Source organism: Pteropus alecto, unplaced genomic scaffold, assembly GCF_000325575.1.
Source record: "Pteropus alecto unplaced genomic scaffold, ASM32557v1 scaffold52, whole genome shotgun sequence".
Classification (NCBI taxonomy): Eukaryota; Metazoa; Chordata; class Mammalia; order Chiroptera; family Pteropodidae; genus Pteropus; species Pteropus alecto.
The window spans coordinates 3,219,699-3,244,844 of record NW_006433941.1 but is presented as its reverse complement, the minus strand read 5'-3'; the positions used below and the strand labels follow the sequence as shown (position 1 = coordinate 3,244,844).

The window sequence follows — 25,146 nt, the reverse complement described above, 5'->3', positions numbered from 1 at the left end:
CCCACAAATTCCACTCTTCGGTATGTATACAATTAAAAGCAAAAGTCTACAAATAAAAATTTGCACACTAATTTTCAAAGCAGCATTATTCACAATAGGCAAAAAGGAGAAAGAATCAAATGTCTATCAACTCATGAATGAACGAACAAAATGTAGTGTACAAGTGTCTCTCACTTTTCAAAAGTTCTAGTTATACCATTCCACTTTTACAAAAAGACCTACATTAGCACCTGTTTTCACTAACCAAAGAAATCGAAGAGAATTTTCACTTATACAAAAAAAAGGCAAAAAGTGAAAATAGCATTCAGGTTTGTTTTGCAAAGAGCCACTGGAGAGGCAGCACATCTCGAGCAGCAAGAGTAGCGGCACCGAGCTCCTCTCCAGGAACTACCCTCAACATCTTGGCATCAAGCCCTATAGCTCTGAACTGCGTCTGTGAGCATCTGTGCTTTATCTTGATTTATTTTGTGCGTCTGTTTGCAAGTTGTGTCCTAAGGTATCAGAAAAGTCTAAGAGAGCTCATAAAGGTGTTGTGCTTGGTGTAAAACGACGTAATTAAGCATTCAGAATGCGGTGAACGAAATAAAGATACTGCATGAGTTGAATTTGCCTGCATCCACCATTGGTACTATTTACATGCAGGGAAAAGAATCTTGAAAGCTGCCAAAGTTACTATTGGTTCTGCTAGTAACAAAGTGGTCTCTTTTAGTCAGTATCCAGGAATAGATAAAATGGAAAGTCTACTGCTTGAGTGTCTGATAGCTGTACAAAGCATGGCATTCTGTTATCTTATAGTTAAGGAGAAATCAGTCTTTTAATAGGTGAAACTAAACTGTACTTACATTATCTCTACTTTACAAAGACTGTGTATTTATATCATATCCTGTTTTTACTATATATTAGTGTCATTTTAGGTTACATGTGTTATTTGATATGACCTAGTATTATTTTGGGGGTCAGGGAATGCTCAAAAATGTTTCCACATAAATTAATAGTAATTTCTTCTTCACTTTACACCATTTCAGTTTATGAAAGATTTCACAGGAACAATCTACTATTGGAGAGCAGAGAAAATCTGTATCTACACAACAGAAAATTACTCAGACATAAAAAGAAATGAACTACTAATACATGCTACAACATAGATGAATCTAAAAAACATAATGCTAAGTTAAAAAGCAGATGTAAAGGCTACATATTATGATTTCATTCATATGAAATGTCTAAGAGGCTAACTGAAAGTTGTCCAACATAGTGAATATACTTAAACCCACTATATTATACACTTTAAGACAAATTTTATGTTATATAAACAACATTTCAACAAAAATGTTTTAAAACCATAAACATATAAAATTGAGCAGCCCAGACTGATAATATGGAGTAGATAAGAGGTCCACAGTCCTTCACTATAGGCAGATAACAGTAAAACATAATTGATACAGTCTAAAAAGAATAACATACAAAGTTGAAAACATAACCAAGAAAAATAAGACACTGAAGAAAACCAAGAAACATTCTTAAAAGAGGGGCACGAAAACTTGAAAATAAATAATTTATTTACAAATAAATAGATAAAGGATGTACCCAGCAAGATAAATTAAGAGTAAGAAGTGAAATAAAAGAAACAACAATGCAGTTCAGCTTCCAGCACAAGCAGGTAACACTGTAGAGAATTATATTCCCATAGTACAGCTTAAATATGGGACAAAATATATGAACTATTTTCATACATTGGATAATAGATTACACAGAAATTGATCTCTGAGAGGAAAATGGGGTGAGTCCTACTATACACCAGGTTTTCTGACTGGATGCAATTTCCAAACCACATTCCTGGGAACAGAATCCAAACAGTGCCCCACAATCTTCTTCACTGAAAAAGCAACCATACCAGTTTGGGAAAGTCAGATGAAGAGAATTTCTGGAGACTTCCAGAGAAGAGGGAGTTACAGAGAGAAAGACTTCCTAAAATCCAAATTTAAGTCTTTGGCTGAACTCCAATCTGTAAATGCTTGGAAAAGCATAGCCCGACCATTAAAGGCTGGGCAAAGAACAACTCCTGATGAAAGAACAATCAGGAGGAACTATAAAACGAACAATTACCAGAGCTCATACAGGGTCAGGATTCAAATTTCCTCAAGCCAGAGGGAAGAAACCTCACCCAATACACCAGACATTTAGTAGATACTCTAAGAGATAAGCTAAGAAGTGGAGGATAAATAAGAGCTAGAATAGAGACTATTCTAGACTTCCCTAAGAGACTTAAAAAATAAATCTCAAAAGTAACTTAATTGCCCACCAGAAAAAAAATCCAACTTTCTTTAAAGAAACACAACAAAAGCTAGCACTAAAAAGTGTAAAATTTAGTGTTCACATTCCAATTAAAAATGAAAAATCCAATGTTTGCAATAAAAATTTCACTGGAGGAAATTAAAAATAAATTGGAGAGAGCAGAAAAAAGGTCACTGAACATGAAACCATAGCAAAATGAAGCAAATGGGTAAAAAAAAAACAACAAAAACAACCAATGAATAGAGGTCCAATGACCTGTGGGGTAATATGAAATATGAGTAATTGGTATCTCAGAAGGAAACTAGGGGAAAAGAAGACAGAAAAATAAATCTGAAGCAATAATGGCCAAAAATTGCCCAAATTTTCTGAAAATTATAAATCCACAGAAGCAGGAAGTTCAGTGAATGTCCAAAACAATAACATATACATTTAAAAAGCACAAAAAAGGTAATCAAATTGCTGAAAATCACTGATAAAAGAGAAAAATCTTAAGAGTAATCAGATGGGAGAGAAACGATACTCATGTATAAATAAAGGTAAGAATAACCAAAGACTTCTAGTCAGAAACCGAACAAGCCCAGCATACAAGGAATGGCATCTTTTAAAGTGCTGAAGAAAGTAATAGTCAACCTAGGATTCTGTAACCAGTGAAAATAGTCTTCAAATAAAGCTGAAATAATTTTTTTCAGGTAACTAAAAGCTGAGAAAGTTCATTACCAAAGACCTGAACTGTAAGTGAAATAATGTTCTTCATGCCCTCCCCGCAAAAAAAGATACCAAAAGGAAAACTATATACAAAGGCATAAAAGATGTCAGAAATGGGATCTATATGGGCAATTACTGAAAGAAGAAAATAATACAGACGGAAAATCAGTATATAGGAAAAAAAATAGTGGAAATGGATAAAACCAAAGCTGGCTCTTCAAAGAAAACAATCTATTAAATTGATAAACTTCTAGCTAGCTGAGTAAAGAAAAGGGAGAGGGGCCCTAACATAATGACATCAAAACAGATCTCAAAGACATCGAAACAATAAGGGAATAGTATGACAACTTATGTCAATAAATTTAACACTTTGAACAACAAAATCTATCTAAACTGACTCTAGAGAAAATAATCTGAATTCCAACTATTAAAGAAATAGAGTTCATAATTTAATTACCTCCAACAAAGAAAATTCTAGGCCCAGATGGCTTCACTGGCGAATTCTACCAAATATCTAAGGAAGAAAAAATATCAATCCTAAACAAACTCTACAAGAAAATACAGGAGGAGGGAATATTTCCCAAGCTAACGACTATCTTAATGGAAGAGACAATGTTCTCCTCTTAAAATCAGAAACAAGGCAAGAATGCCCATTCTCACCTCTTCTATTCGACATCATACTAGAGACTCTAGCCAGTGAAATAATAAAGAGAAAAAGTAACCAATTTGGAAAGCAAAACCCTTTATTTGATTAGAGGATTATCCAGGTACAAAATCCTGTGGAATCTATTTAAAAAGAGCAACTAGAAGTAACAAGTAAGGTGGCAGAATTTAAAATCAATATACATAGTATCAATGAACAACTGAAATTCAAAAAGCAACATCATTTACAATAGCATCAAAAATATGAAATAATTAGAAATAAATGTGACAAAAGATATTTCTGACCTGTATATACACTTAAAACTATAAAACATTACTAAGAAAAATTAATGAAGACCTAAATAAATGGAAAGATATACCAAGTTCATGGACCAGAAGAATTGTTAAGATTTTAATTGTCTCCTAAATTAATCTCTAGATTTAATACAATCCCAATCAAAATCCCAACAAACATTTTTGTAGAAATCGACAAGCTGATTCTAAAATGTATAGAATCTAGAATATTCAAAACAATTCAGGAAGGAATCATACTACTTTCAACTTATTGTAAAGCTATAATAATCAAGACAAGGTGAAGTGCTTTATTGAAAGATTAAATGTTTGTTATATAGAAAATGAGATAGATGTGAGGTAAAGACAGACAAAATATATCAGTGGAATAGTATAGAGAGAACAAAAATAGACTTGCATATATATGGTTAATTGATTTTCAATTGAAGTACTCAAGTAATTCAATGGGAAAAGAATAATCTTTTCAACAAATGGTTTCTAGAACAATTGAATACCCATAGGCAAAACAATCCTTACCTCACACCGTAAACAGAATTTTAATTTAAAGAAGGTCAAACTTAAACCCAAAATTATAAAACTTAGAGAACGCATAAAGAAAATCTTAGTGACCCTGATTTTGGCAAAAACTTCTTAAATATGACACAAAAAAACAGGAAAGATAAAAGAAATTAATTAGACTTGATAAAAAATTTAAAACTCCAAATGACACTATTAAAAAAAGACAATATTCCTTTATATAATCTAAATAAAACATACAAATATATCTTTTCTAAATAATTTTACTTGCAATAACCAAAAGCTGGAATAGGTTACTAGATAAACAAACTGTAGTATTTCCATACTCGCCATAAAAAAAAAACACACTACTGAGATGTTTATTTTTATCTGTGCCAAGATATAAATAAATCTCAAAAATATTATGGGAAGCAAAAGAAGCCATAGATAAAACAATTCATACAAAACTCAAAACAGGAGCTTCAAGGTGGTGTAGAAAGTAGAGGCTGGGCACTCCTCCTCTAGCAACCACACCAAAATTATAACAAAACTACAGAGCAACCAGTACGCTGAGTCGCCAGCACTCTGGCTGAACAGAAGCCCTACAACTAGGTCACGTCAACTAACAGGTCATCTCAAAAAGGTAGGAGGGATGGAGACACAAAACAGCCCGGTCCCACAACCACGTGTGGTGATCAAGAATGGGGGGAGGGGGGCCATCCTCGATGCAGATATCTCCCACCTGAGGAGTGAAAAGTCCTGGCCACACACTGGGCTCCCCAGCCCAGGGTTCTAGTGCCAAGAAGTCCCCAAAACCCCTGGCTGTGAAAACCAACAACTGCTGCGGCTCAATGAGACTGAGTGGGCTGTGGGCTGTGAGCTCACTCTGAGCTCCAATGCTGGGCCAGGTGCTCAAGGTTGCACCAGGGACATGCTGGGAGGGTCTGAGCTGTTGGGCTTCAGGGCGAGGACTGAAGGGGCTGCTTGCTCTCAGACAGAGGGGGAGGCAGAAGCCATTGTTCCTCTGATGAGCCCTCTTCTCTCCCAGTGTAAAGAGGCAAATGCCATCAACCTGGATAACACAGGTCGCTCTACCAGGAAATTCCTTGAGATTCCACCTCTCCCATCTTGAGGGCCCACCCAAGCAGCTTCCAAAGATTTATCCATACAAACGAGCTGTCTTGGCTCCTGCTGTGAACTTCCATAAAGTCTCTCAAAGGCTCATAAAACTCAGTGAAGCAGTGTCTGGTCTCAATGTGCCCTGTACCTCTTGCTGAGCAGCCCCAAGTCTCGCACCAGTGGCAGCCGGCTACGGTTTCTGACTTGGCCCCTCAAGGCACCTGTAAGTCCAGCACGGGTGGCAGCAATAGGTGGATTGCGTGGTAACTCTTACCAGGTGGCCCTGGAGTTGCACAGGCTGTGGCTGAATATGGCCTGCAGCTGGACCCCTCCTAGGTCTGTGCCAAGAGGCCCCATAGCACACCTACTACATAAAGCCACTCATACTAAGACCAGAGACTTAGGACCCCAACCTAATATATAGAAACAGACACACGGAAGCAGCCAAAACGGGGATACAAAGAAGCATGTCCCACATGAAAGAACAGAACAAAGCTCCAGAAAAAGAACTAAACAAAATGAAGACAAACAATACACTAGACGCAGAGTTCAAAACACTGGTTACAGATGCTCAAGAAACTTAGGAGAAGAATAGATGAACTCAGTGAGAACTTTTAAGAGATAGAAAACATAAAAATGGAGATGGAAACATAATAGGGAGCCAGTCAGAAATATGAATACAGTATCTGAGATGAAGAGTACTTTCGAGGGAATCAACAGAGTGGATGAAATGGAGAATCAATTCAGCAATTTAGATAATCAGGTAGCAGGGGACACCTAATCAGAGCAGCAACAAGAAAAATAATCCAAAAAAATGAAAAGAGCTGAAGCAGCCTCTGGAACAACGTCAGGCATAACAACATTCGCATCATAGGGGTACCAAAAGAAGACAGAGAGCAAGAAATTGAAAACATATTTGAAGAAATAATGATGGGATACTTCCCTAACCTGGCGAAGAAAATAGCCATACAAACCCAGGAACCTCAGAAAGTCCCAAACAAGATGAACCTAAAGAAGCCCACACCAAGACACATAATAATTAAAATTACAAAGGTTAAAGACAGAAAGTCTTAAAAGCAGCAAGAGAGAAGCAGTTAGTTACATATAAGGGAGCTCCCATAAGACTGGCAGCTGATTTCTCAACAGAAACTTTAGAGGCCAGAAGGGCTTGGCACTAAATATTCAAAGTGATGAAAACCCAAGAACTACAACCAAGATGACTATATCCAGCAAAGTTACCATTTAGAAGAGAAAGACAAAGAGCTTCCGAGACAAGAAAAAGCTAAAGGAATTCAATACCACCAAGCCAATACTACAGGAAATGTTGGAGGGACTTCTTTAAGAAGAAAAAAAATATGTAGCTAAAGTCTAAATAAAGAATCATAATAACTACATATCTATCAACAAGTACTTCAAATGAAAAAGAATTAAATGCTCCAATCAAAAGATAGGGTGGCTGAATGGATAAGAAAACAAGACCCTTACATATGCTGCCCATAAGAAACTCATTTCGGGCTAAAAGACGCACAGAGACTAAAAGTAAGAGGATGAAATAAGATATTTTAATGATGGCCCTAGAGGGTGGTATGCTGAGTTGAGTAAGTCAGAAAAAGGAAGACAAATGCCATATGATTGCATGTATATGTGGAATCTAAAGAAGAGAATAAACAGAACAAATTCATAGATACAGAGAGCATTTTGAGGGTTACAGATAGGATGGAGGGTTGGGAGGAGTAGGTGAAAAGGGGGGAAGGGATTAAGAAGTACAAATTGGTAGTTACAAATCAGTCATGGGGATAGAAAGTACAGCATAAGGAATATGGCTAAAAATATTATAATAACTATGTACAGTGTCAGAGGGGCACTAGATTTATTGTGAGTTATACAGATGTCTAATCACTATGTTATACACCTGAAACTAATACAGTATTATTGTATGCCAACTATAACTGAAAAATAAAAAACTATTATTAATTGAATATATATGTGTATGTAGATTATGTGTGTGTGTGTGTGTATATATATATATGTATGGGTGTATATATAATCTATTATGACAGAAAGCAGTTCTGAGGTTTCCTGGGAGCTAAGGTTTGTGGGAGATAGGGGAGGAAGACTGACCTGGAAGGAAGGAAATGGAACTTTCTGGAGGATAGAAATGTTCTGTATCTTCGTTTTGGTAGTAATTTTATGGTGTATGACTGTCAAAATGTATACATATATAAATTTTTTTATATATAAACTAAGCCTCAAAGTTGTTTTTTAAAAAAAGAAGCTACAATAATCTAGAAAATTAGTAATCAGATAAATAGCACTGGGGGAGGGAGTATATGAAGCCAAGATTCAACACCCAATCATGATAAAAATTCTCAATTTAACAACAGACAGCAACTTCAACTGAAAAACGGCATCTACAAAAACATGCAACTAATGTTACATTTAATGGTGAAAGACTGAATATTTCCCTAAAACAAAGAAAGTATATCCATTCTCACTCTGTGTTCATGGCCATACTTCAAAGGAGTCCTCAGTAATACCAAGCAGTACTCAACTATATTTTGCTGGTAAATTTGCTTTCTTTTTCTCTGAATAACCATTTCGTCCCTTCCCATCCACTTTTTCTTCAAATATCTTAAACCCCTTTACCTGGTCCACTCTAAGATGGTAATCTCACCTCACATTTTATTTTTCACAAGGTATGTCAATCATACAAACTCATCTTCCTACCATCAAATCTCTCAAGAAGGTTGAGGCTCTATCCTGACCATCACTCAAAAGAGGCCAAGTTACCTGGTCAGCTTAATACTCAACCTAAACTTGGAGTATAAACATAGATCTTAACCAAGAAAATCTAGGCAACTAGTATTTCTCTATCAACAAATCCTACAATCAAAAGCAGAGACATGGTCACTCCCTTAAATCTGTCATAAAGCCATAGTAAAAAGACAAAGATAATTAATTAATCCCTGACCTTTAGTGCCCCATCATTGAGAATGGTTCTCGCAATTTAAAAATATACGTGTGCGCCAAAATTAACTCAAAATGGATTAAAGACCTGAATATAAGACCTGAAACAATAAAATGCATATAAGAAAACATAAGAACTAAACTCAAGGACCTTGGTCTTAAAGAAGATTTTATGAATCTGACTTCAAAAGCAAGGGAAGTAAAAGCAAAAATAAATGAATGGGACTATATCAAACTCAAAAGCTTATGCTCAGCAAAAGAAACCATCAAGGTAAAGAGACAACCATCTCAATGGGAAAATATATTTGCAAGCAACGCCTCTGATAAGGGCCTAACATCCAAAATATACAAAGAACTCATACAACTCAATAACAACAAAAAAAAAACAAACGATCCAATCAAAAAATGGGCAGAGGACCTGAACTGACACTTCTCCCTAGAGGACATACAAATGGCCTACAAACATATGAAAAGATGCTCAACATTGCTAGCTATTAGGGAAATGCCAATCAAAACCACAATGAGATACCATCTCACACCAGTTAGAACAGTAGTACTCAACAGGACCAGTAATAACAAGTGTTGGAGAGGATGCAGAGAAAAAGGAACCCTCGTACACTGCTGATGAGACTGCGAATTGGTACAGCCACTTTAGAAAACAGTATGGAGTTTCCTCAAAAAACTAAGAATTGATCTACCATATGATCCAGCAATCCCACTGCTGGGTATTTACCCCAAACACTTGAAAACTCATATCCGAAAAGATATTTGCACACCGATATTCATATCAGCATTATTCATAGTAGCCAGGACATGGAAGCAACCGATGTGTCCTACAATAGATGACTGGCTAAAGAAGCTGTGGCACATATATACAATGAAATATTACTCAGCCATAAGAAGAGATGAAATACTGCCATTTATGACAATATGGATGGACCTCAAGATAATCATGCTAAGTGAAATAAGCCAGACTGAAAAAGCTGAAAATCACATATCACTTATATGTGGGATATAAACCTAAAAGCAACAAATGAACAGGACAAACAGAGACTTAGGGACATCGATAGTGGACTAGTGGTTACCAGAGAGTAGAGGGTAGGGGAGGAGCGGGGAGGTAGACAGGGTAAAGGGGATCAAATATAGGAAGTTGAAGTGGGTACAGGAGATCAAATATATGGTAGCTGAAGGAAACTGGACTTTGGGTGGTAATCACACAACAGAATTTATAGATGTCAAAATATAATATACACCTGAAAATTATATAATTGTATTAACCAATGTTACTCCAATAAAATTAATTTAAAAAAATAAAAATATATATATACATATATTACTTTTGACTAACAAATGTATTAAGTAAGAAAAGTAAAGTACAAAATATATATGCAATTAATTTGCATAGTATTTGTTCCTTACCTGCTGGTGCCGGGTGCTGGGAAAGGTGTACTGAACAGAGTGGGAAGGATAGCGACTTTGTTCTGTGCTGAATGCTCCTTGGTTGGGAGGATAACCTGAACTTGACATTATCAGTAAGGAAGTCCTCACCAGGCTGTGAGATCAAGTCCAACAAACAATCATGTTTCTAGGAAACCACCTAAACAGGATTGGAAAAAATAGAATTGATAAGAACTAAAACACCAGGTGTACTTCTAATAAATTATAACTATAGCTACAAAAATAAACCACAATTACCAGTAAAAGCTTTCTCTCATGTATTTACTTAATATAATAGTTACTGGCATTTGAAAAACATTAATGGGTATTTTCCTTTACATTTAAAAAAGGTTCTTTGATATATCGAAAATAATATCAGTAGCTACCTAAAGTAAAAACATGTATATAAAGTACTAGCATTGGACCTGGCATATAGTACCTACTCAGTAAATGTCTTTCTTTTAATAAAAGTCTGAGAAACAAATATATTACAAAAACAAAAATCTATGATTGTAAAAAAAAGAAAATCTACGATTATAAATTTATGAGCTGTGAAAAAGTCAATTATTAAAAAGATTCAAGAGTATTTATAAGGTAAGCATTTGTGCAAAGGAAATATTATCTTTGTTAAATAATCCTGCCCCAAAATGATAGTCTAAGAAGGCACTTAAGGGAAAGCTTTCAAGGAAGAACAAAATCAGACTATCATTTCAAGGTAAACAATGGCCAGTATTTGTGAAAATTAGGATTTTGGAAAAACGTGTATCTGCCACCATGAGCTTGACAGCTTTCCACATTTAAATACTTTTCTGGCAAGACTGATGGTGTTATTAAGTATGAGTTTTTGATATTATATAATAAAATGTACCAATACTTGAAATATCTGCATAACTCAATGAATCAATATATTCCAATGACCAATACAGAATGTTACAAAATTATGCATGAATATTTAAAGTGCAAGATATTTTACCACAATAAATTACAAGACAAACCAATAAATATTTACTGTAATAGAATATGAAAGGTTCATTGACATGGTTTCAGATTCTACACAGCTATTAACCTTTAAAAAATTACCACTTCTCTGGTTCAAATGTGTTATCAGAGAATATCCACAATTATTTAAAAAGGATATTAAAATACTCCTTCTCTTGCCAAATACATTTCTGTATGAGGTTAGCTTTTCTTCATAAACTTTGAAACAACATATTGCAAGACTGAATACAGAAGCAGATATGAGAATCAAGCTATCTTCTTTTAAGCCAAATATTAAAGAGGTTTGCAAAAATGTAAAATAATGCCACTCTTCTCACCAAAATTTTTGTTTTTTAGAAGTTACTTATCATAAAAATGTTACTTAACATTAAGTGGGTTTATATTATTTTCAAATAAGTATCTTTTAAAAATTACCCCCAATTTAATATCTAATATAGTAGATATCAACATATATAACCCACAGAAACAAAAGCTCTTTGGAGTTCTAAATTTTTGAAAGTGTAAATGAATCTTGAGACCAAAAAGTTTGATGACCAGTGGCCCAGAGAATTAAGTCATCTTTAGATTAACTAGCATTAGTGTCCTACAGAGGCCAGCCACACCCAGGTCCATGCACACACACTCCTAGAAAACCTAACCCTAGTTAAGATGTGGCTTAGATATCATGTTTGTATCAAGTGAACTACCCTACTAGACCAAGGATGTACAAATCACATCTCTCTTCAGGAAGTAGGAATTGAGGACATCAGCTACAGGGAACTGAGTTGCAAAGTGGTCACAGAAGTCAAGATGAGCCAAAGCATGTGCCAGAGGTTACAGAGGGAGCAGGGAATGTCAATCTAGATACAGACTACAGTAGACATGCAAAGAGAAGCAGAGCCAAGAGAACTTTCAAGCAGGCCTCTGAGACACAGCAGCAGCTGCCCTGGCTCCTGACTCTTTGCTCCAGGGTCAGTCTCCACAAGAAACTGCCGTACTTCTTTCTTTATCCTTGGATATCTGTTAAACTGCCTACATAGTCTTACAGTAAGTCCTCCTTTACTTAAAGTAAGTGGAGTAGGTTTTCATTTCTTAGAATTGTGATATCTCAAGTTAGGTCCCAAAATAACTATCAAACCTTGGAAACAACCCAAATGTCATTTCCATCAACTGATGAACAGATAAATTCAGGTATACCCAAACAATATTATTCTGCCATAAAAAAAGAATGAAGTACTAATAATACACGCTACAATATGAATGAACCCTGAAAGCATGCCAAGAAAAAGAAGCCAAACATAAAAGTCCACATTTTCTATGTTTCCTTTCATATGAAAGTCCAAAATTAGCAAATCTATAGTGGCAGAAAGTAGATTAGTGCTCCTTAAGGATAGTGGGCTGAGAATAGAGGAACAACAAGTGATAACTATGGTGTACAGGGTTTCTTTTGTTTGTTTATTGTGGTAAAATATACATAACATAAATTTTACCATTTTAGCCATTTTTAAGTGTACACTTCTGTATCATTATATACATTCACACTGTTGTACAACTATCACCACCATCCATTTCCAGAACTTTTCATCTTCCCCAACTGAAATTCTATATCCATTAAACACTTACTCCCCATTCTCCTTTCCCCCTAGTCCCTGGTAATCACTACTCTACTCTGTTTCTATGAATTCAACAATTCCTCATAAAAGTAGAATCATAAAGTATCTGTCCTTTTGTGACTAGATTATTTCATTTAGCATAATGTCTTCAAGTTTTTTCCATATATCAAAATTATCTTCCTTTTTAAGGTTGAACGATATTCCTTTGCATTTCCGTTCTTTTCTGAAGTGGCAAAAATGTTCTAAAATTGACTGTGGTAACATTTGTACATATCTGAATATACTAAAAACCATTGTATGGTACACTTTAAATGGATAAATTGTATGGTACATCAATTATATCTGAATTAAACTATCCTTAAAAATTATTAAGCCAAAACAAATAAAACTACCCAAAGCAACAACAGGATTTAAAAATGGTTATGCTGCAGTTCGAGTTAACATTTATTATATTTCATGGATTCTAATACCTCCTTATGATTCTATCTTAAAAACTGTCAAGTCAGTATGCATCCTACAATCAATGACATTTGATGGTTTAATTAGGAGCACTTTTTCTTTAATCTCAGAGGTAAATAACGTTACTTTTAAGCAAATATATTTTTGCTTATAAAAATAAAACACATTTATTTTTCTGTACAGCAAAGACACCTTTAAATAGCAAAACACAAACCAGAAAAATAGCAAAATTTTGATGTACCAAATATGTATGTATATATGTGTATGTATATATATATTTGTATGCAGTGTACATAATTTATTAGTAAGAAAAAAATGATCACAACAGAAATACAAGACATAACAGGAATATGGAATTAACAAAGGAAATAAAATTAATGAAGTTAACTTCATAATCACAGGAAAGTAAAACAAAAATCACTCCCCAAACTGGTAAAATATTTAAAAATGCCTCCAGTGTTGGAGGACTTGAAAAAAAGGTACTCCTTTACATACAATGAGTATGTAAAATGAGTACAAATTGCTTTTTAAAGAATGGCAATGTATACCATGAGCCTTGAAAATATGTATATCCTCTACCACAGCAATTCCACTTCTAGGAATTCATTTGATTATTCAATACAGAGATACCCTAAAGATGAATGCTTGAGACTGTTTCTCAAAGAATTGTCCTAAATATCCAATGTATGAGCTTACAAAAAAAAATTTTTTAAGTTTAGCTAGTGAGACATTTTAGAGTATGCCACAAAAGTCTAAATGAGAATATTGTTTTCCAAAAGTATGATTTGTATATACCATTCGTATTCAATTTTTCATGTCTGTCATATCTTCACAAAATTTTAAGACCAAAAACAGAAATGTCATATATTCTAAATGAATATTTATTGAGCAGTACACCACTATATACCAACACTGCTCTAAACACTGTCATAGAATAGTGACAAATATCATAAAGTGCTATAAGTAAAACAAAAGAGAAGAGGGCGAAGGAAGACATCATAGAAAGCCAATCTCAGCTAGGATGACTATATGCCCTGGTTTCCTGAAATGGACCCAATTCATAGCTATTGTCCCAGTGCAATTATAAATTATGCTCCATTTCCTTCTCAAAACTGTCCTAGTTTAGATAATAATATTCTAAGATGATTTTTTGAGCCAAAGTGTAAAAACCTAGCCTGGAAGGGACAAGAGCATTTCATGATTTCATAGAGGACTACAGAAACCCTAAGAAAAAGTAAGAAGGCTAAGGAGAGGGAGAGATGATAGGAAGCAAGGCCTGAGAAGGGGTGGCGGTGGGGCGGGGGGAAAGAGGTTTTGCTGGTATATGTTTGGAAACTGAAATTATCTCTCTGTATTCTGAATATTAATCCTTTTCTACCTTTATGTTACAAGTACAGCAGGTCCTCCTTAACAGTTTCATTCTACATCTTTTCATTATAGTTGATGAGATGCCACAGGAACTTCAATCATGTTTATATCAGTTAGCCTGGTAAAACTGGTTTTGTTATACATCATTTCACTTAAAGTCACAGAACTAGAGATAACAGTGAGTACTCATTGTATTTTTTTCCAGAATTCATAACTTGTTCCATCTTTCTGGAGACGTTCCCTAAATTTTAAAAATATTCTATCATCTCTTCTTATGCTTCTTTTTTAATATTTAGCTCCTAATCACCTAATTTTTTTTCTAAAAAATGGTAAAAGATCTAGCATATTTTAATTGATAGTTAGTTATCCTAATAAAACCCTTATTAAACATGTCTGCCTTTCCACACTGTTCTGAAATGCCATCCTTGAAACATGGCAACTGCAGTTTATACCTACAGAAACTCACACACTTACATATAAAAGAATATTTATTGCAGCAAAGCAAAAGGCAAATCTGAAGACAACCTAAAGTTCATAATGTAGTACATTCATATGACAAAATTCTATACAGCAGTTACAATGAATAAACTAGAGCTATATGTTTCAAAACATAAACCTCAAAAAATAAAAACAATATACACAATGATGCTAACATGTTACAAACACAAAACAATACTATTTTTATATACACATAATAAAATCATAAACATCTAAAATATTCATTTATTTTAGAATAATAGTTACAACTAAGGGGGAAAAATGATCTAGGATAGGGGTTCAATATTTAATACTTTATTTCTTAGAACAGAAACTGAAATGAATATGATAAAATATTAATTTTTCTTAAACACAGATGGTAGGTAAATGGACATTTGTTTTATTACTCTCTACACCTTTCTATGGGCCCGAAAATGTTCATAAAGAAAAAGTCATCTTTATTATAAAGTATATTTCCATGTATTCATGATTCTAAACTCACTGATCTGACTGTCTTCTATATACCAACGCCACACTTTTTAAGTTACTATAACGTTGTGAGGCTTTTATACCTGGTAGGACAAGTTTCCCTTCACCGTGCTTAGTTATTGCTGCTATTTTCAAAGCCTTCAGAACTACTCTACCACTTTTCTTCTTTCACATGAATATCAGAGTGAGCTTGCCAGGCCTCCCCCCAAAAAAAACTCTGGATGAGAACATATAAATATTGAATTTATAGACTGACTAAAGGGAGAACAACTATATTATTGAGCATTCTCATCCTAAAACATAATTATATACGTTTATGTTTTAGGATGGGAAACAAAATGTATGTATGTAATTAAGATGGGAATATTTTACATAATATGATGGAGAATATTATATCTGATGGAAAACTGTATAGAATATATACAATTCCTATCTTAATTATATATAAAAATATGTAAAATTCCCGTGAGAAAGATTTATACCCACATATCACATGTATACATACACTAATGACAGAAATTATATATAATTAAAATAAAAATTATATATATAGATTTAAAATCCCCACGCATTTAAGATTTTATGTCATTTAATAAAGTTTTTGTGGTTTCCATCATTTTCAGGGATTTGGGAAGAGAGGAAATTCAAAAAAAAATTCCGTGTGCCAATTTGATCCAATTTCCCCATTTTAATCAACAAATGCTTTTTTTAAATCACAGTTGACATTCAATATTATATTAGATCCAGGTGTACAGCATAGTAGACACTTTTATAACTTACTTATGATTCCCCCAGTAAGTCTAGTACCCACTTTTAATCAACAAATTCTTTACCGAGCTAGGTTTAGAAAATAAAATTTTCTAGAGAACTCATTCAATCTAACCTTAAAGCAAAACTTAGAGAAAGAACTTTTTAAATTTTATGGGGTACTAAGTAACAAATGAATATTTTAAATAAACATACCATCCTTACTATTTTATTTTTTTCTGTTGTAGGAGAACATGGCTAGGGGAAGAGTTAGAAGATAAAACCAGTGTCTCCCTAGACTGTTTCCTGCCTGCTCTCTCCCAAGACCCAAGGCATGGAAGTCAAAAAATCTAAGAATTGGGAAGTTTAAGATTACCCAACTAACACTGATTTTACAGATCAGGAGCTAAAGCACAGAGAAGCTAGTGTTTTCTGCATTACCTTTGCAGCTTTCTCAATAAGTAGTGAACTACTGAGGAGCTAAGATGTTCACTGGGACCGCACATTAAAACCACCTGGGCAGGGTTCCTCTTCTACTACCACACCTGCACTTGCTCCAGGTGGAAGGGGAAAAGCCAGCAGCATGTGGGGTTTTTGATGGTGGTGGTATTTGTTTCATTTTGTTCTTGGAAATAGGTATTATATGTCTGATTTAAGACTTTTTAAAAGTACTATAGAATACAAAGAGAAAATCGTCTCACCCTTCCGCTCAGAAGGTAACCAAAGTTACTAGTTTCTAGAATATCCTTGAGAAATATCCTTCTCTACTCCCCACCTATGGTAGTGTAGTATGTATATACTGTTCTATATCTTGCTTTTATAACTTAATATATCTTGACAATCATTCTCACAAGTCCACAAATACCTTCATTCTCTTTCTTTTTTTTTTGCTATTATTTCACTGTATAAATGCTCAAATATTTTATGAAAGTTTTCCAAGTAATTCTGATCTGCAGCAGTAAGAAATCCTTTCTTGATCAATATCTCTGAGCTATCCTCCCAATTCAGGCATCCTAAATAAATAAAAACTATAAATAGAGGCAAAAGGAAAGACTATCAGCTCAAGGTCATCTAAATTTTTTCCAACAGTGGTCCACATGATGAGAAATCCATGCAGTATGGTGGTGTTTGTGGGTTGTTTTGTTTTTTTCAACATTCAGCAATAGTGAGTCCTGAGTTCAAAACCTCCATTCGATATCATTCATGTATTAGTTAAATGATTTGTCCATGTTTCCCTTTTGTCAGTAATCCTTTGTGATACCCTAGAGTTCTGTGATTTGATTTTAGCGAAGTTTAACTTGAATATCTCCAAAATAAAATAAATTCAGGTCCTATCAGTTCAACACAAGTGGCAAGAAAACATCAGCAAGATCAGAGATTAGCCCTTACTGGCATACAAATTTATGGATCAAAGTAAGCCCCACCCCTACCCCTACCCCTACCCCTGCCCCTGCCCCTGTTCACAAGAACTGCAGCTTGGAGACCACAACAACCCCCTTCCTCAAAACTTAAACATAAGACATACATCCAGCAATAGTTTAGAACCTTTTTTTAACCAGCACTCCTTCCTCAACCATCTTACATGAAAGCCAAATGTATAAAAATAAACAAAGGAGAAATATTCTGATTCAGTGAGAATGGGAAACCCAAACTATATTTTTAGTCTTTCTTCTCCAGTCCTGCCTCCACCCACACTCCAGTCCTGGCTCACCAACATACCTCCGCAGAATACTTTACAGTTTGAAAACAACCGAAATAAAAGAATTCGGTTTAAAGTCAAGGCTGAAGGGGAAGGGAACACTTAAACTGGCAGTTTCAAACTTTAAGTTCAGTTCTTAGAGTCCAAACTAATGAACTCAGGGTTAGTTACATGCTTGACTCATGAAATGTAAAAATTCTGTGCAATTTTTAAGAAACCTGGTCAAGGTTTTGTGTGCAATCCCCTCATATCACAAACATATACAATCCTTATTTTGGAATAGAAATATACTAAAATTAAATGTCATTGTCATAAGTGACAAGAGCACATTTTACCTGAATTTTACAGGTAAACCCAGAACTAGCCTCCTATATTTTACAAATAGGCAATAAAATGTAGTAAAATGAAATTGCCCTACTTAATTACTTTTTGAATCTTCCCACAGTAAAATATAGTAGTTCTCCCCCAACCTCTGCCTTACCTGTGGTTTCAGTTACCCGTGGTAAACCGTAGTCTGAAAATATTAAATAGATAATTCCAGAAATAAACAATTTATAAGTTTTAAATCTCCTGCTGTCCTGCTCCATCCTGTCAGGAAATGAATCATCCCTTAGTCCAATATATCCATGCTATATATGCTACCTGTCCATTAGTGGCCTTCTCGGTTATCAGATCAACTGTCATATTATCACAGAACGTGGGTTCAAGTAACCCTTATTTTACTTAACGGCCCCAAAGCACAAGAATAGTGATGTTGGCAATTGTACATGCCAAAGAGAAGATGAAAACTGCTTCCTTTAAGTGAAATGGTATTTATGTATAGAAAAACATAGTATATATAAGGTTAAGTACTATCTGTGGTTTCAGGCATCCACTGTGGGTCTTAGAACAGATCCCTTGCAGATAAGAAGAGACTACTGTAATAAAGATGGACACACACACACACAAAACTTACTTATCAAGAAACTTATCTTTCTTATAACAGCAAAATTTCAAATACAATCCTCAAAAAGAATTCCAATTCCTCCCACCAAAAACTCCTGGCTTTTGGCCTACATGTACTTAGGTTTTCAAGGTGGCCTAAGCTATCTTGGAAAAAAAACCTAAAAATGTACTTTACTGTGGTGGAACTGCAGATGCCAGTTTAGATGAGCAAGAATAATTCAGCCAAGGGTTACAAAAAAGGTGAAGCCCACAGTTCACCAAAGCAGAAAAAGGATCCGACGAAGTACACAAATCAAATGATCAAAAATAAGACCTTCTGATATAAAAGTAAGGGATAAGGGAATGGCCTCTATGACAATGCAGATGCCAAAACACTGGTTACTAAATTGAGGCAAACAAGGTTGCAATAATTTTCACTAAGCAACCCACCTCTGTTCCAACTCCAAAAATACACCCCACTGGAATATCCCAACCACCTAAGATTCTCCAGACTGGAGATGATTTTTAAAAAGCCAACCTCAACAAACAAAAGTCATGGACCAGGTAGCTTCACAGGTCCAGAATTAATACCTATCATTCTCAAACTATTTTTAAAAATTCAAGGGGAAAGACTCCCAAGCTCATTTTACAAGGCCATCATTACTCTGATTCCAAAACCAGACAAACACACACACAAAAAGAAAATTATAGGCTAATATCCCTGATTAACATAAATCCAAAAAATTCTCAACAAAATATTAACAAACCGAATTCAGCAATACATTAAAAAAGATCATACACCATGATCAAGTAGGATTTATTCCTGGGATGCAAGGTTGGTTCGGTATCTGCAAATCAATTAATGTGTTACACCACATAAATAAAATGAAGAATGAAAATCATATGATTGTATTAGTAGATGCAGAAGAAGCATTTGACAAAATCCAACAACCATTTATGACAAAAATTCTGAACAAAGTGAGAATTGAGAAAATATATGTCAACATAATAAAAGCCATATATGACAAACCCACAGCTAACATCATACTCAATGGTGAAAAGCTATAAAGTGTTTTCTTTAAGAATAGGAACAAGACAAGGATGTCCACTTTCACCACTTCTATTCAACATAGTATTGGTAGTCCTATAATCACAGCATTCAGAAAAGAAAAATAAAAGGCATCTATATTGGAAAAGAAGAAGTAAAACTGACATTATGCAAATGACATGATACTATCTACATACAGAGAACCCTAAAGATTCCACCAAAAAACTATTATAACTGATAAATGAATTCAGTAAAGTAGAATACAAAATTAATATTCAGAAACCAGTTGCAGGGCTCGTCCTCGTTAGTACAGTGGTGAGTATCCCCACTTGTCAGAAACCAACTGCACTTTATATACCAATAATGAACTATCAGAAAGAGAAATTAACAATCCCATTGACAATTGCATCGAAACATAAATAAAATACACAGGAATAAATTTAACCAAGGAAGTAAAAGACCTGTACTTGGAAAAGTATGAGATATTGAAGAAAGAAACTGATAAAGATACAAGTAGAAACATATACTGTGCTAATGGATGGAATTAATATTAAAATGTCCATACTACCCAAAGTCATCTATAGATTCAATACAATCCCTATCAAAATACCAATGGTATTTTCCACAGAACTAGAACAAATAGTCCTAAAATTTATATGGAACCAAAAAAGAACCAAAGTAGCCAAAGCAATCATGAGAAAGAACAAAGTTAGAGGTATCACACTATCATATCAAAACATATGATATGATGCAAGGCTATTCAAAACAGCATGGTAATGGCATAAAAACAGACACACAGATCAATGGAACAGAACAGACCAGAAATAAACTCATGCCCATATGGCCAATTAATATACGACGAGGCAAGAATATACAATGAGATAAAGACAGTCTCTTTGATAAATGGTGCTGGGAAAACTGGACAGACACATGCAAAAGAATGAAACTGGATCACTTTCTTAGACCACATACAAGGATAAAATCAAAATGGATTAGACTTAAATGTAAGACAGAAACCATAAAACTCCTAAAAAAAAAAAAAAACAGATGCAGTATACTCTGACATTGCTCTTAGTAATATATTTTCTGATGTATTTCCTCAGACAAGGGAAACAAAAGAAAAAAATTAGACTACACCAAAACTAAAAAGATTCTGCACAGCAAAAAAAACACCATTAACAAACGACAAGAAAACCTACTGAATAGTCACCAATGATACATCCAATAAAGGTTTAATATACAAAATTTACAAAGAACCCATACAACTTAACACCAAAAAACAATCCAATTTAAAAAAAATGGGCAGAGGACCTGAATAGACATTTCTCCAAAGAAGACACACAAATGGCCAAGAGACATATGAAAAGATGTTTTCATTTCTACCTCATCATAGAAATGCAAATTAAAACTACAATGAGCTATCACCTCACACTTGTCAGAATGGCTATCATCAATGAATCAACAAACAAGTGTTGGTGAGGATGTGGAAAAAAGACAATCCTCATGCACTGCGCGTGGGATTGCAAATTGGTGCAGCCACTATGGAAAACAGCATCAAGTTTCTTCAAAAAATTAAAAATAGAAATACCAGATGACCCAGCAATTCCCTATGTTTATTGCAGCATTACTTACAATAGCTAAGACATGGAAGCAACCTAAATATCCATCAATCGACGATTAAAGAAATGTTATACATACGCACAACAGAATATCACTCGGCCATAAAAATAGAATGAAATCTTAACATTTTCAAGAACATGGATGGACCTAGAGGGTATTACACTAAGTTAAATAAATCAGAAAAAGACAAATACCGTATTTCACTTATATGTGGAATCTAAAGAACAAAATAAACGAACAAACAAAACAGAAACAGACCCATAGGTTCAGAGAACAAACTGGTAGTTGCCTGATTGGCGGGGTTGGAGGGTGCGGTGGTGAAGGCTGGATGGAAAAGGTGAAGGGATTAAGAGGTAGAAATTGGTATTTACAAAATAGTCTCAGGGATTTAAAGTACAGCACGGGGAATATAGTCAATAATGTAATAACTATGCATGGTGCCAGCTGCATACTAGACTTATGGAGGGGATCACTTCTTAAATTATATAAATGTCTAACCACTATGCTAAATATCTGAAACTAATATAAAATAATACTGAATGTCAACTGTAATTGAAAAATTTTTTAAAAGATGTGTAAATTGCCAGTTATAAAAACAGTCACAGGGATGTAAAGTACAGCATAGGGAATATAATCGATAATGTAATAACTAAATGGTGTCAGATGAGTATTAGACTTGTAGGGATGATCACTCTGTAAGTTATATAAATGTCTAATCACTATGTTGTACACCTGAAACTGACATACTATTGCACATCTACTTTAATTAAAAAATAAAAAATTATTTTAAAAAAGATGTGATACATACATACAGTAGAATGTTACTCAGCCATAAAAAGAATAAAATCTTGCTATCTGTGACAACATTGGATAGACCTAGAAGGTAATATGCTAGGTGAAATAAGTCAGAAAGGAAAGACAAATACCATATAATTTCACTTATGTGTAGAACCTAAAAAAACAAAGTAAATGGGAAAATAAAGAAAACAGAAACAAACTCATGGATACAGAGAACATTTCAGTGTTTGCCAGATGGGAGGTGGGTTGGGGGGATGGGTGAATAGAGATTAAGAAATAGAAATTGCCAGTCATTAGAACCGTTATGGAGATGTAAAGTACAACAAAGGGAACATAGTCAATTATACTGTAATAACTATGAATAGTGTCAGGTGGGTACTAGATTTATCAGAATGATCATTTTGTAAGTTATATAAATGTCTAACCACTACATTGTACACTTGAAACTAATATTGTGTCAAGTGTAACTGAAAATTTTTTTAATTAAAAAAAAATAATTAAATTAAAAAAAGAAAGCTGACTTTCTGAGCCTATCTCAGAGTCCAGTTCCCAGGAAAGGAGAGAGACTAGAAATCATCTAAGTGAATTCTGTAATTTGTATGAGATCAGAGTGCTATTAACTGGAATGAACCTTCTTCTCCTGTAAAATAAACTAGATCATTCTTCCCTTTAAAAAAAAAGAGCTACTCTGGGGGAATGTCATTAATAAGATTATTTCATCGGTAGCTTCTTCTTACATTATGACATCTCACTTAGAAAACAGATGAATAGGAGCTACAGAAAAGGCCTTTTAGGTTAAACTATCCTACTCCAATATAGTGTGATATTGAAAGAAACACACTAATAAGGGTATAATTATTTGAGTAATCTAATACAGGCATTCCATAAATAATTCTTGGATTTAAAAAAAAGTGCTGCTTTATTCCTAAAGTGAGAAAGGAGAAGTTTCCCAAGACAGCAGTAGTAGACAACACACAACTGAGAATTTGGTAGTTTAGTTGCACTTATGTTAAACTAATTCTCTGAGTTGAGCAATATTCACTCCTTTAATTATAAGAATGAATATATATTTCAAATCCAAAATGGACAACCATTTGCCAATTCTCTCCTCCATTAACATAAAAAACAGCGAGCTGAGATTAGAAAAAAACTTGAACTTAGATGTTTGGCCAGAATTAATCAATATGACAATACATAAAGAGAATAATAAAAAGTTACCCTTTATCTAGCTTTTGTCATATACTAGGTAATGTGCTAACAGCTAGGTACGCATGAGCTCAGCTAAAACACTAGCCCCAAGGTAATTTTTTTAACTCAGAGCCAGATATCTTAAAGATCATGTTCTGCTGCCTCCTCTTAGACCCACTAATAGAGACTGCTGAAAATTGTGAAAATAAGACAAGAGAACAGTCTCTATTTCTAAGGTATATACCAAAATAAAGTAGGAAAAAAAGCAACAGACTTAAAATAAAATGTACTGAATTCTATACAAAAAATAAACCACCAGACACCTCTGAGGATAGAGACCATCTCTGCTTTGTTCACATGGCTTCCCTAGCACCTAATAGTGCTTAACTTTCAAAAAAAAAAAAAATTCCAACTTCAAGTCCTATTCTTCTTTCTACACCCTCCCCCCAAGCCTACTACACTTCTCCATCTGGACTACCCCCATCCTCATCTGCTGCTGCAAGAAACTCTTAATGAGACTTGCTACTTCAATACTTTCTCTACTCAAAAGGCCAAATATTCTTTTTAAATCATAAATTAGAACATGTCACTCTTCCGCTTAAGACTCCCCAGGGATTACCACATAACTTAAATTAAAATCCCAGTATTCACAGCCCCACCCAATAAGGCAGGCTTCTGCTCCCAATTGCTCAGTTAGACCCCAGCCAACAGAAGTTTACTTATAGTTCCTTCAAGTTTCTTCACTGTGTGGCTAAGCCCTTTCTTGCCTCAGGACTCTGTCCTTTACTCTCGGTCTGAAACGTTCTTCCTGGCTTTTTCATGTGGCTGATTACTCAAACTCAGTTCAAATGTCATCTCAGAAAGGCCTTTTCCTGGTAGTAACTGGTAGGCTCCCACCAGTTACTCTCAATCACATCACCCCTTTTGTTTCTTTACAGATTAATCATAATCTAAAATGAATCAGTTTGTTTTACTTGATTATATGTCTCTGTCTTCCCCCATAGAATATAAACTCCATTTGCTTCCCTATTATACCTGTTGAAAAGAAAGTGCAAAAGAACTTAGTTGAATTAGAATTTGAAAATCTACTCAAGAACATAAGACTATTTGAACAAAAAGATAGAAAGTACATAAAGGTGTCAATTTTCCCCAAATTAACCTTTAAGCTCAATATTCTCAATCGATATTCAGTATTCTCCATAAAAATCTCAGCAAGATTTCTTTTTGAACCTCACAGAACGATTCTAAAGTTCATTCATCTAGAAGAATACATAGACCAGAATTGTTGAAATCTGAAAAAAAAAAAAAAAAAGAGTAATGAAGAGGTGACTAACCCTACTGGCATTAAAATTATAAAACAATAATAAAGAATATGGTAATATACAAAAAAAAATCAAGAGAACATAATAGATTCGATACAGCTCCAAGCATATTTGAAATCAATGACAAAAGCTGCAAATCTGATCAGTGAGGCAAAGGAGGAATTATTCACTAAATGATACTGACACTTCTGGCTATTTGGTGGAAAAACATGCACATATATATCTCCCCAAAATATATCTCTAGCTCACTTCCTATACCAGAAATAAATTCCAGATGGATTAAAAATCAGAAGTTAAAAAAGGAAAAGAAAAAATAAATTATAAATATATTAAATTAAAATCTGGGGGCTTCTTTGTTTTAAAAATACAGAACGGTATATAGTCAAAAATCTCTCTCTCTCACTCATGTTCTCCAGTCACTCAGTTTTCCTTCCCATAACAATC

General features: G+C 34.4%; 1 protein-coding gene across 1 annotated transcript in view; it reads right to left on the bottom strand.

Moving 5' to 3' along the window:
* Nucleotides 1-25,146, bottom strand: part of NCOR1 (nuclear receptor corepressor 1) — a 173,975-nt gene that overhangs the window by 141,461 nt on the left and 7,368 nt on the right. Inside the window, exon 2 of the mRNA XM_015586644.2 lies at nt 9,955-10,132. Within this exon, the coding sequence (XP_015442130.1) occupies nt 9,955-10,062 (108 nt within the window). The 5' untranslated portion in view covers nt 10,063-10,132. The remainder of the gene's footprint in view (nt 1-9,954; nt 10,133-25,146) is intronic.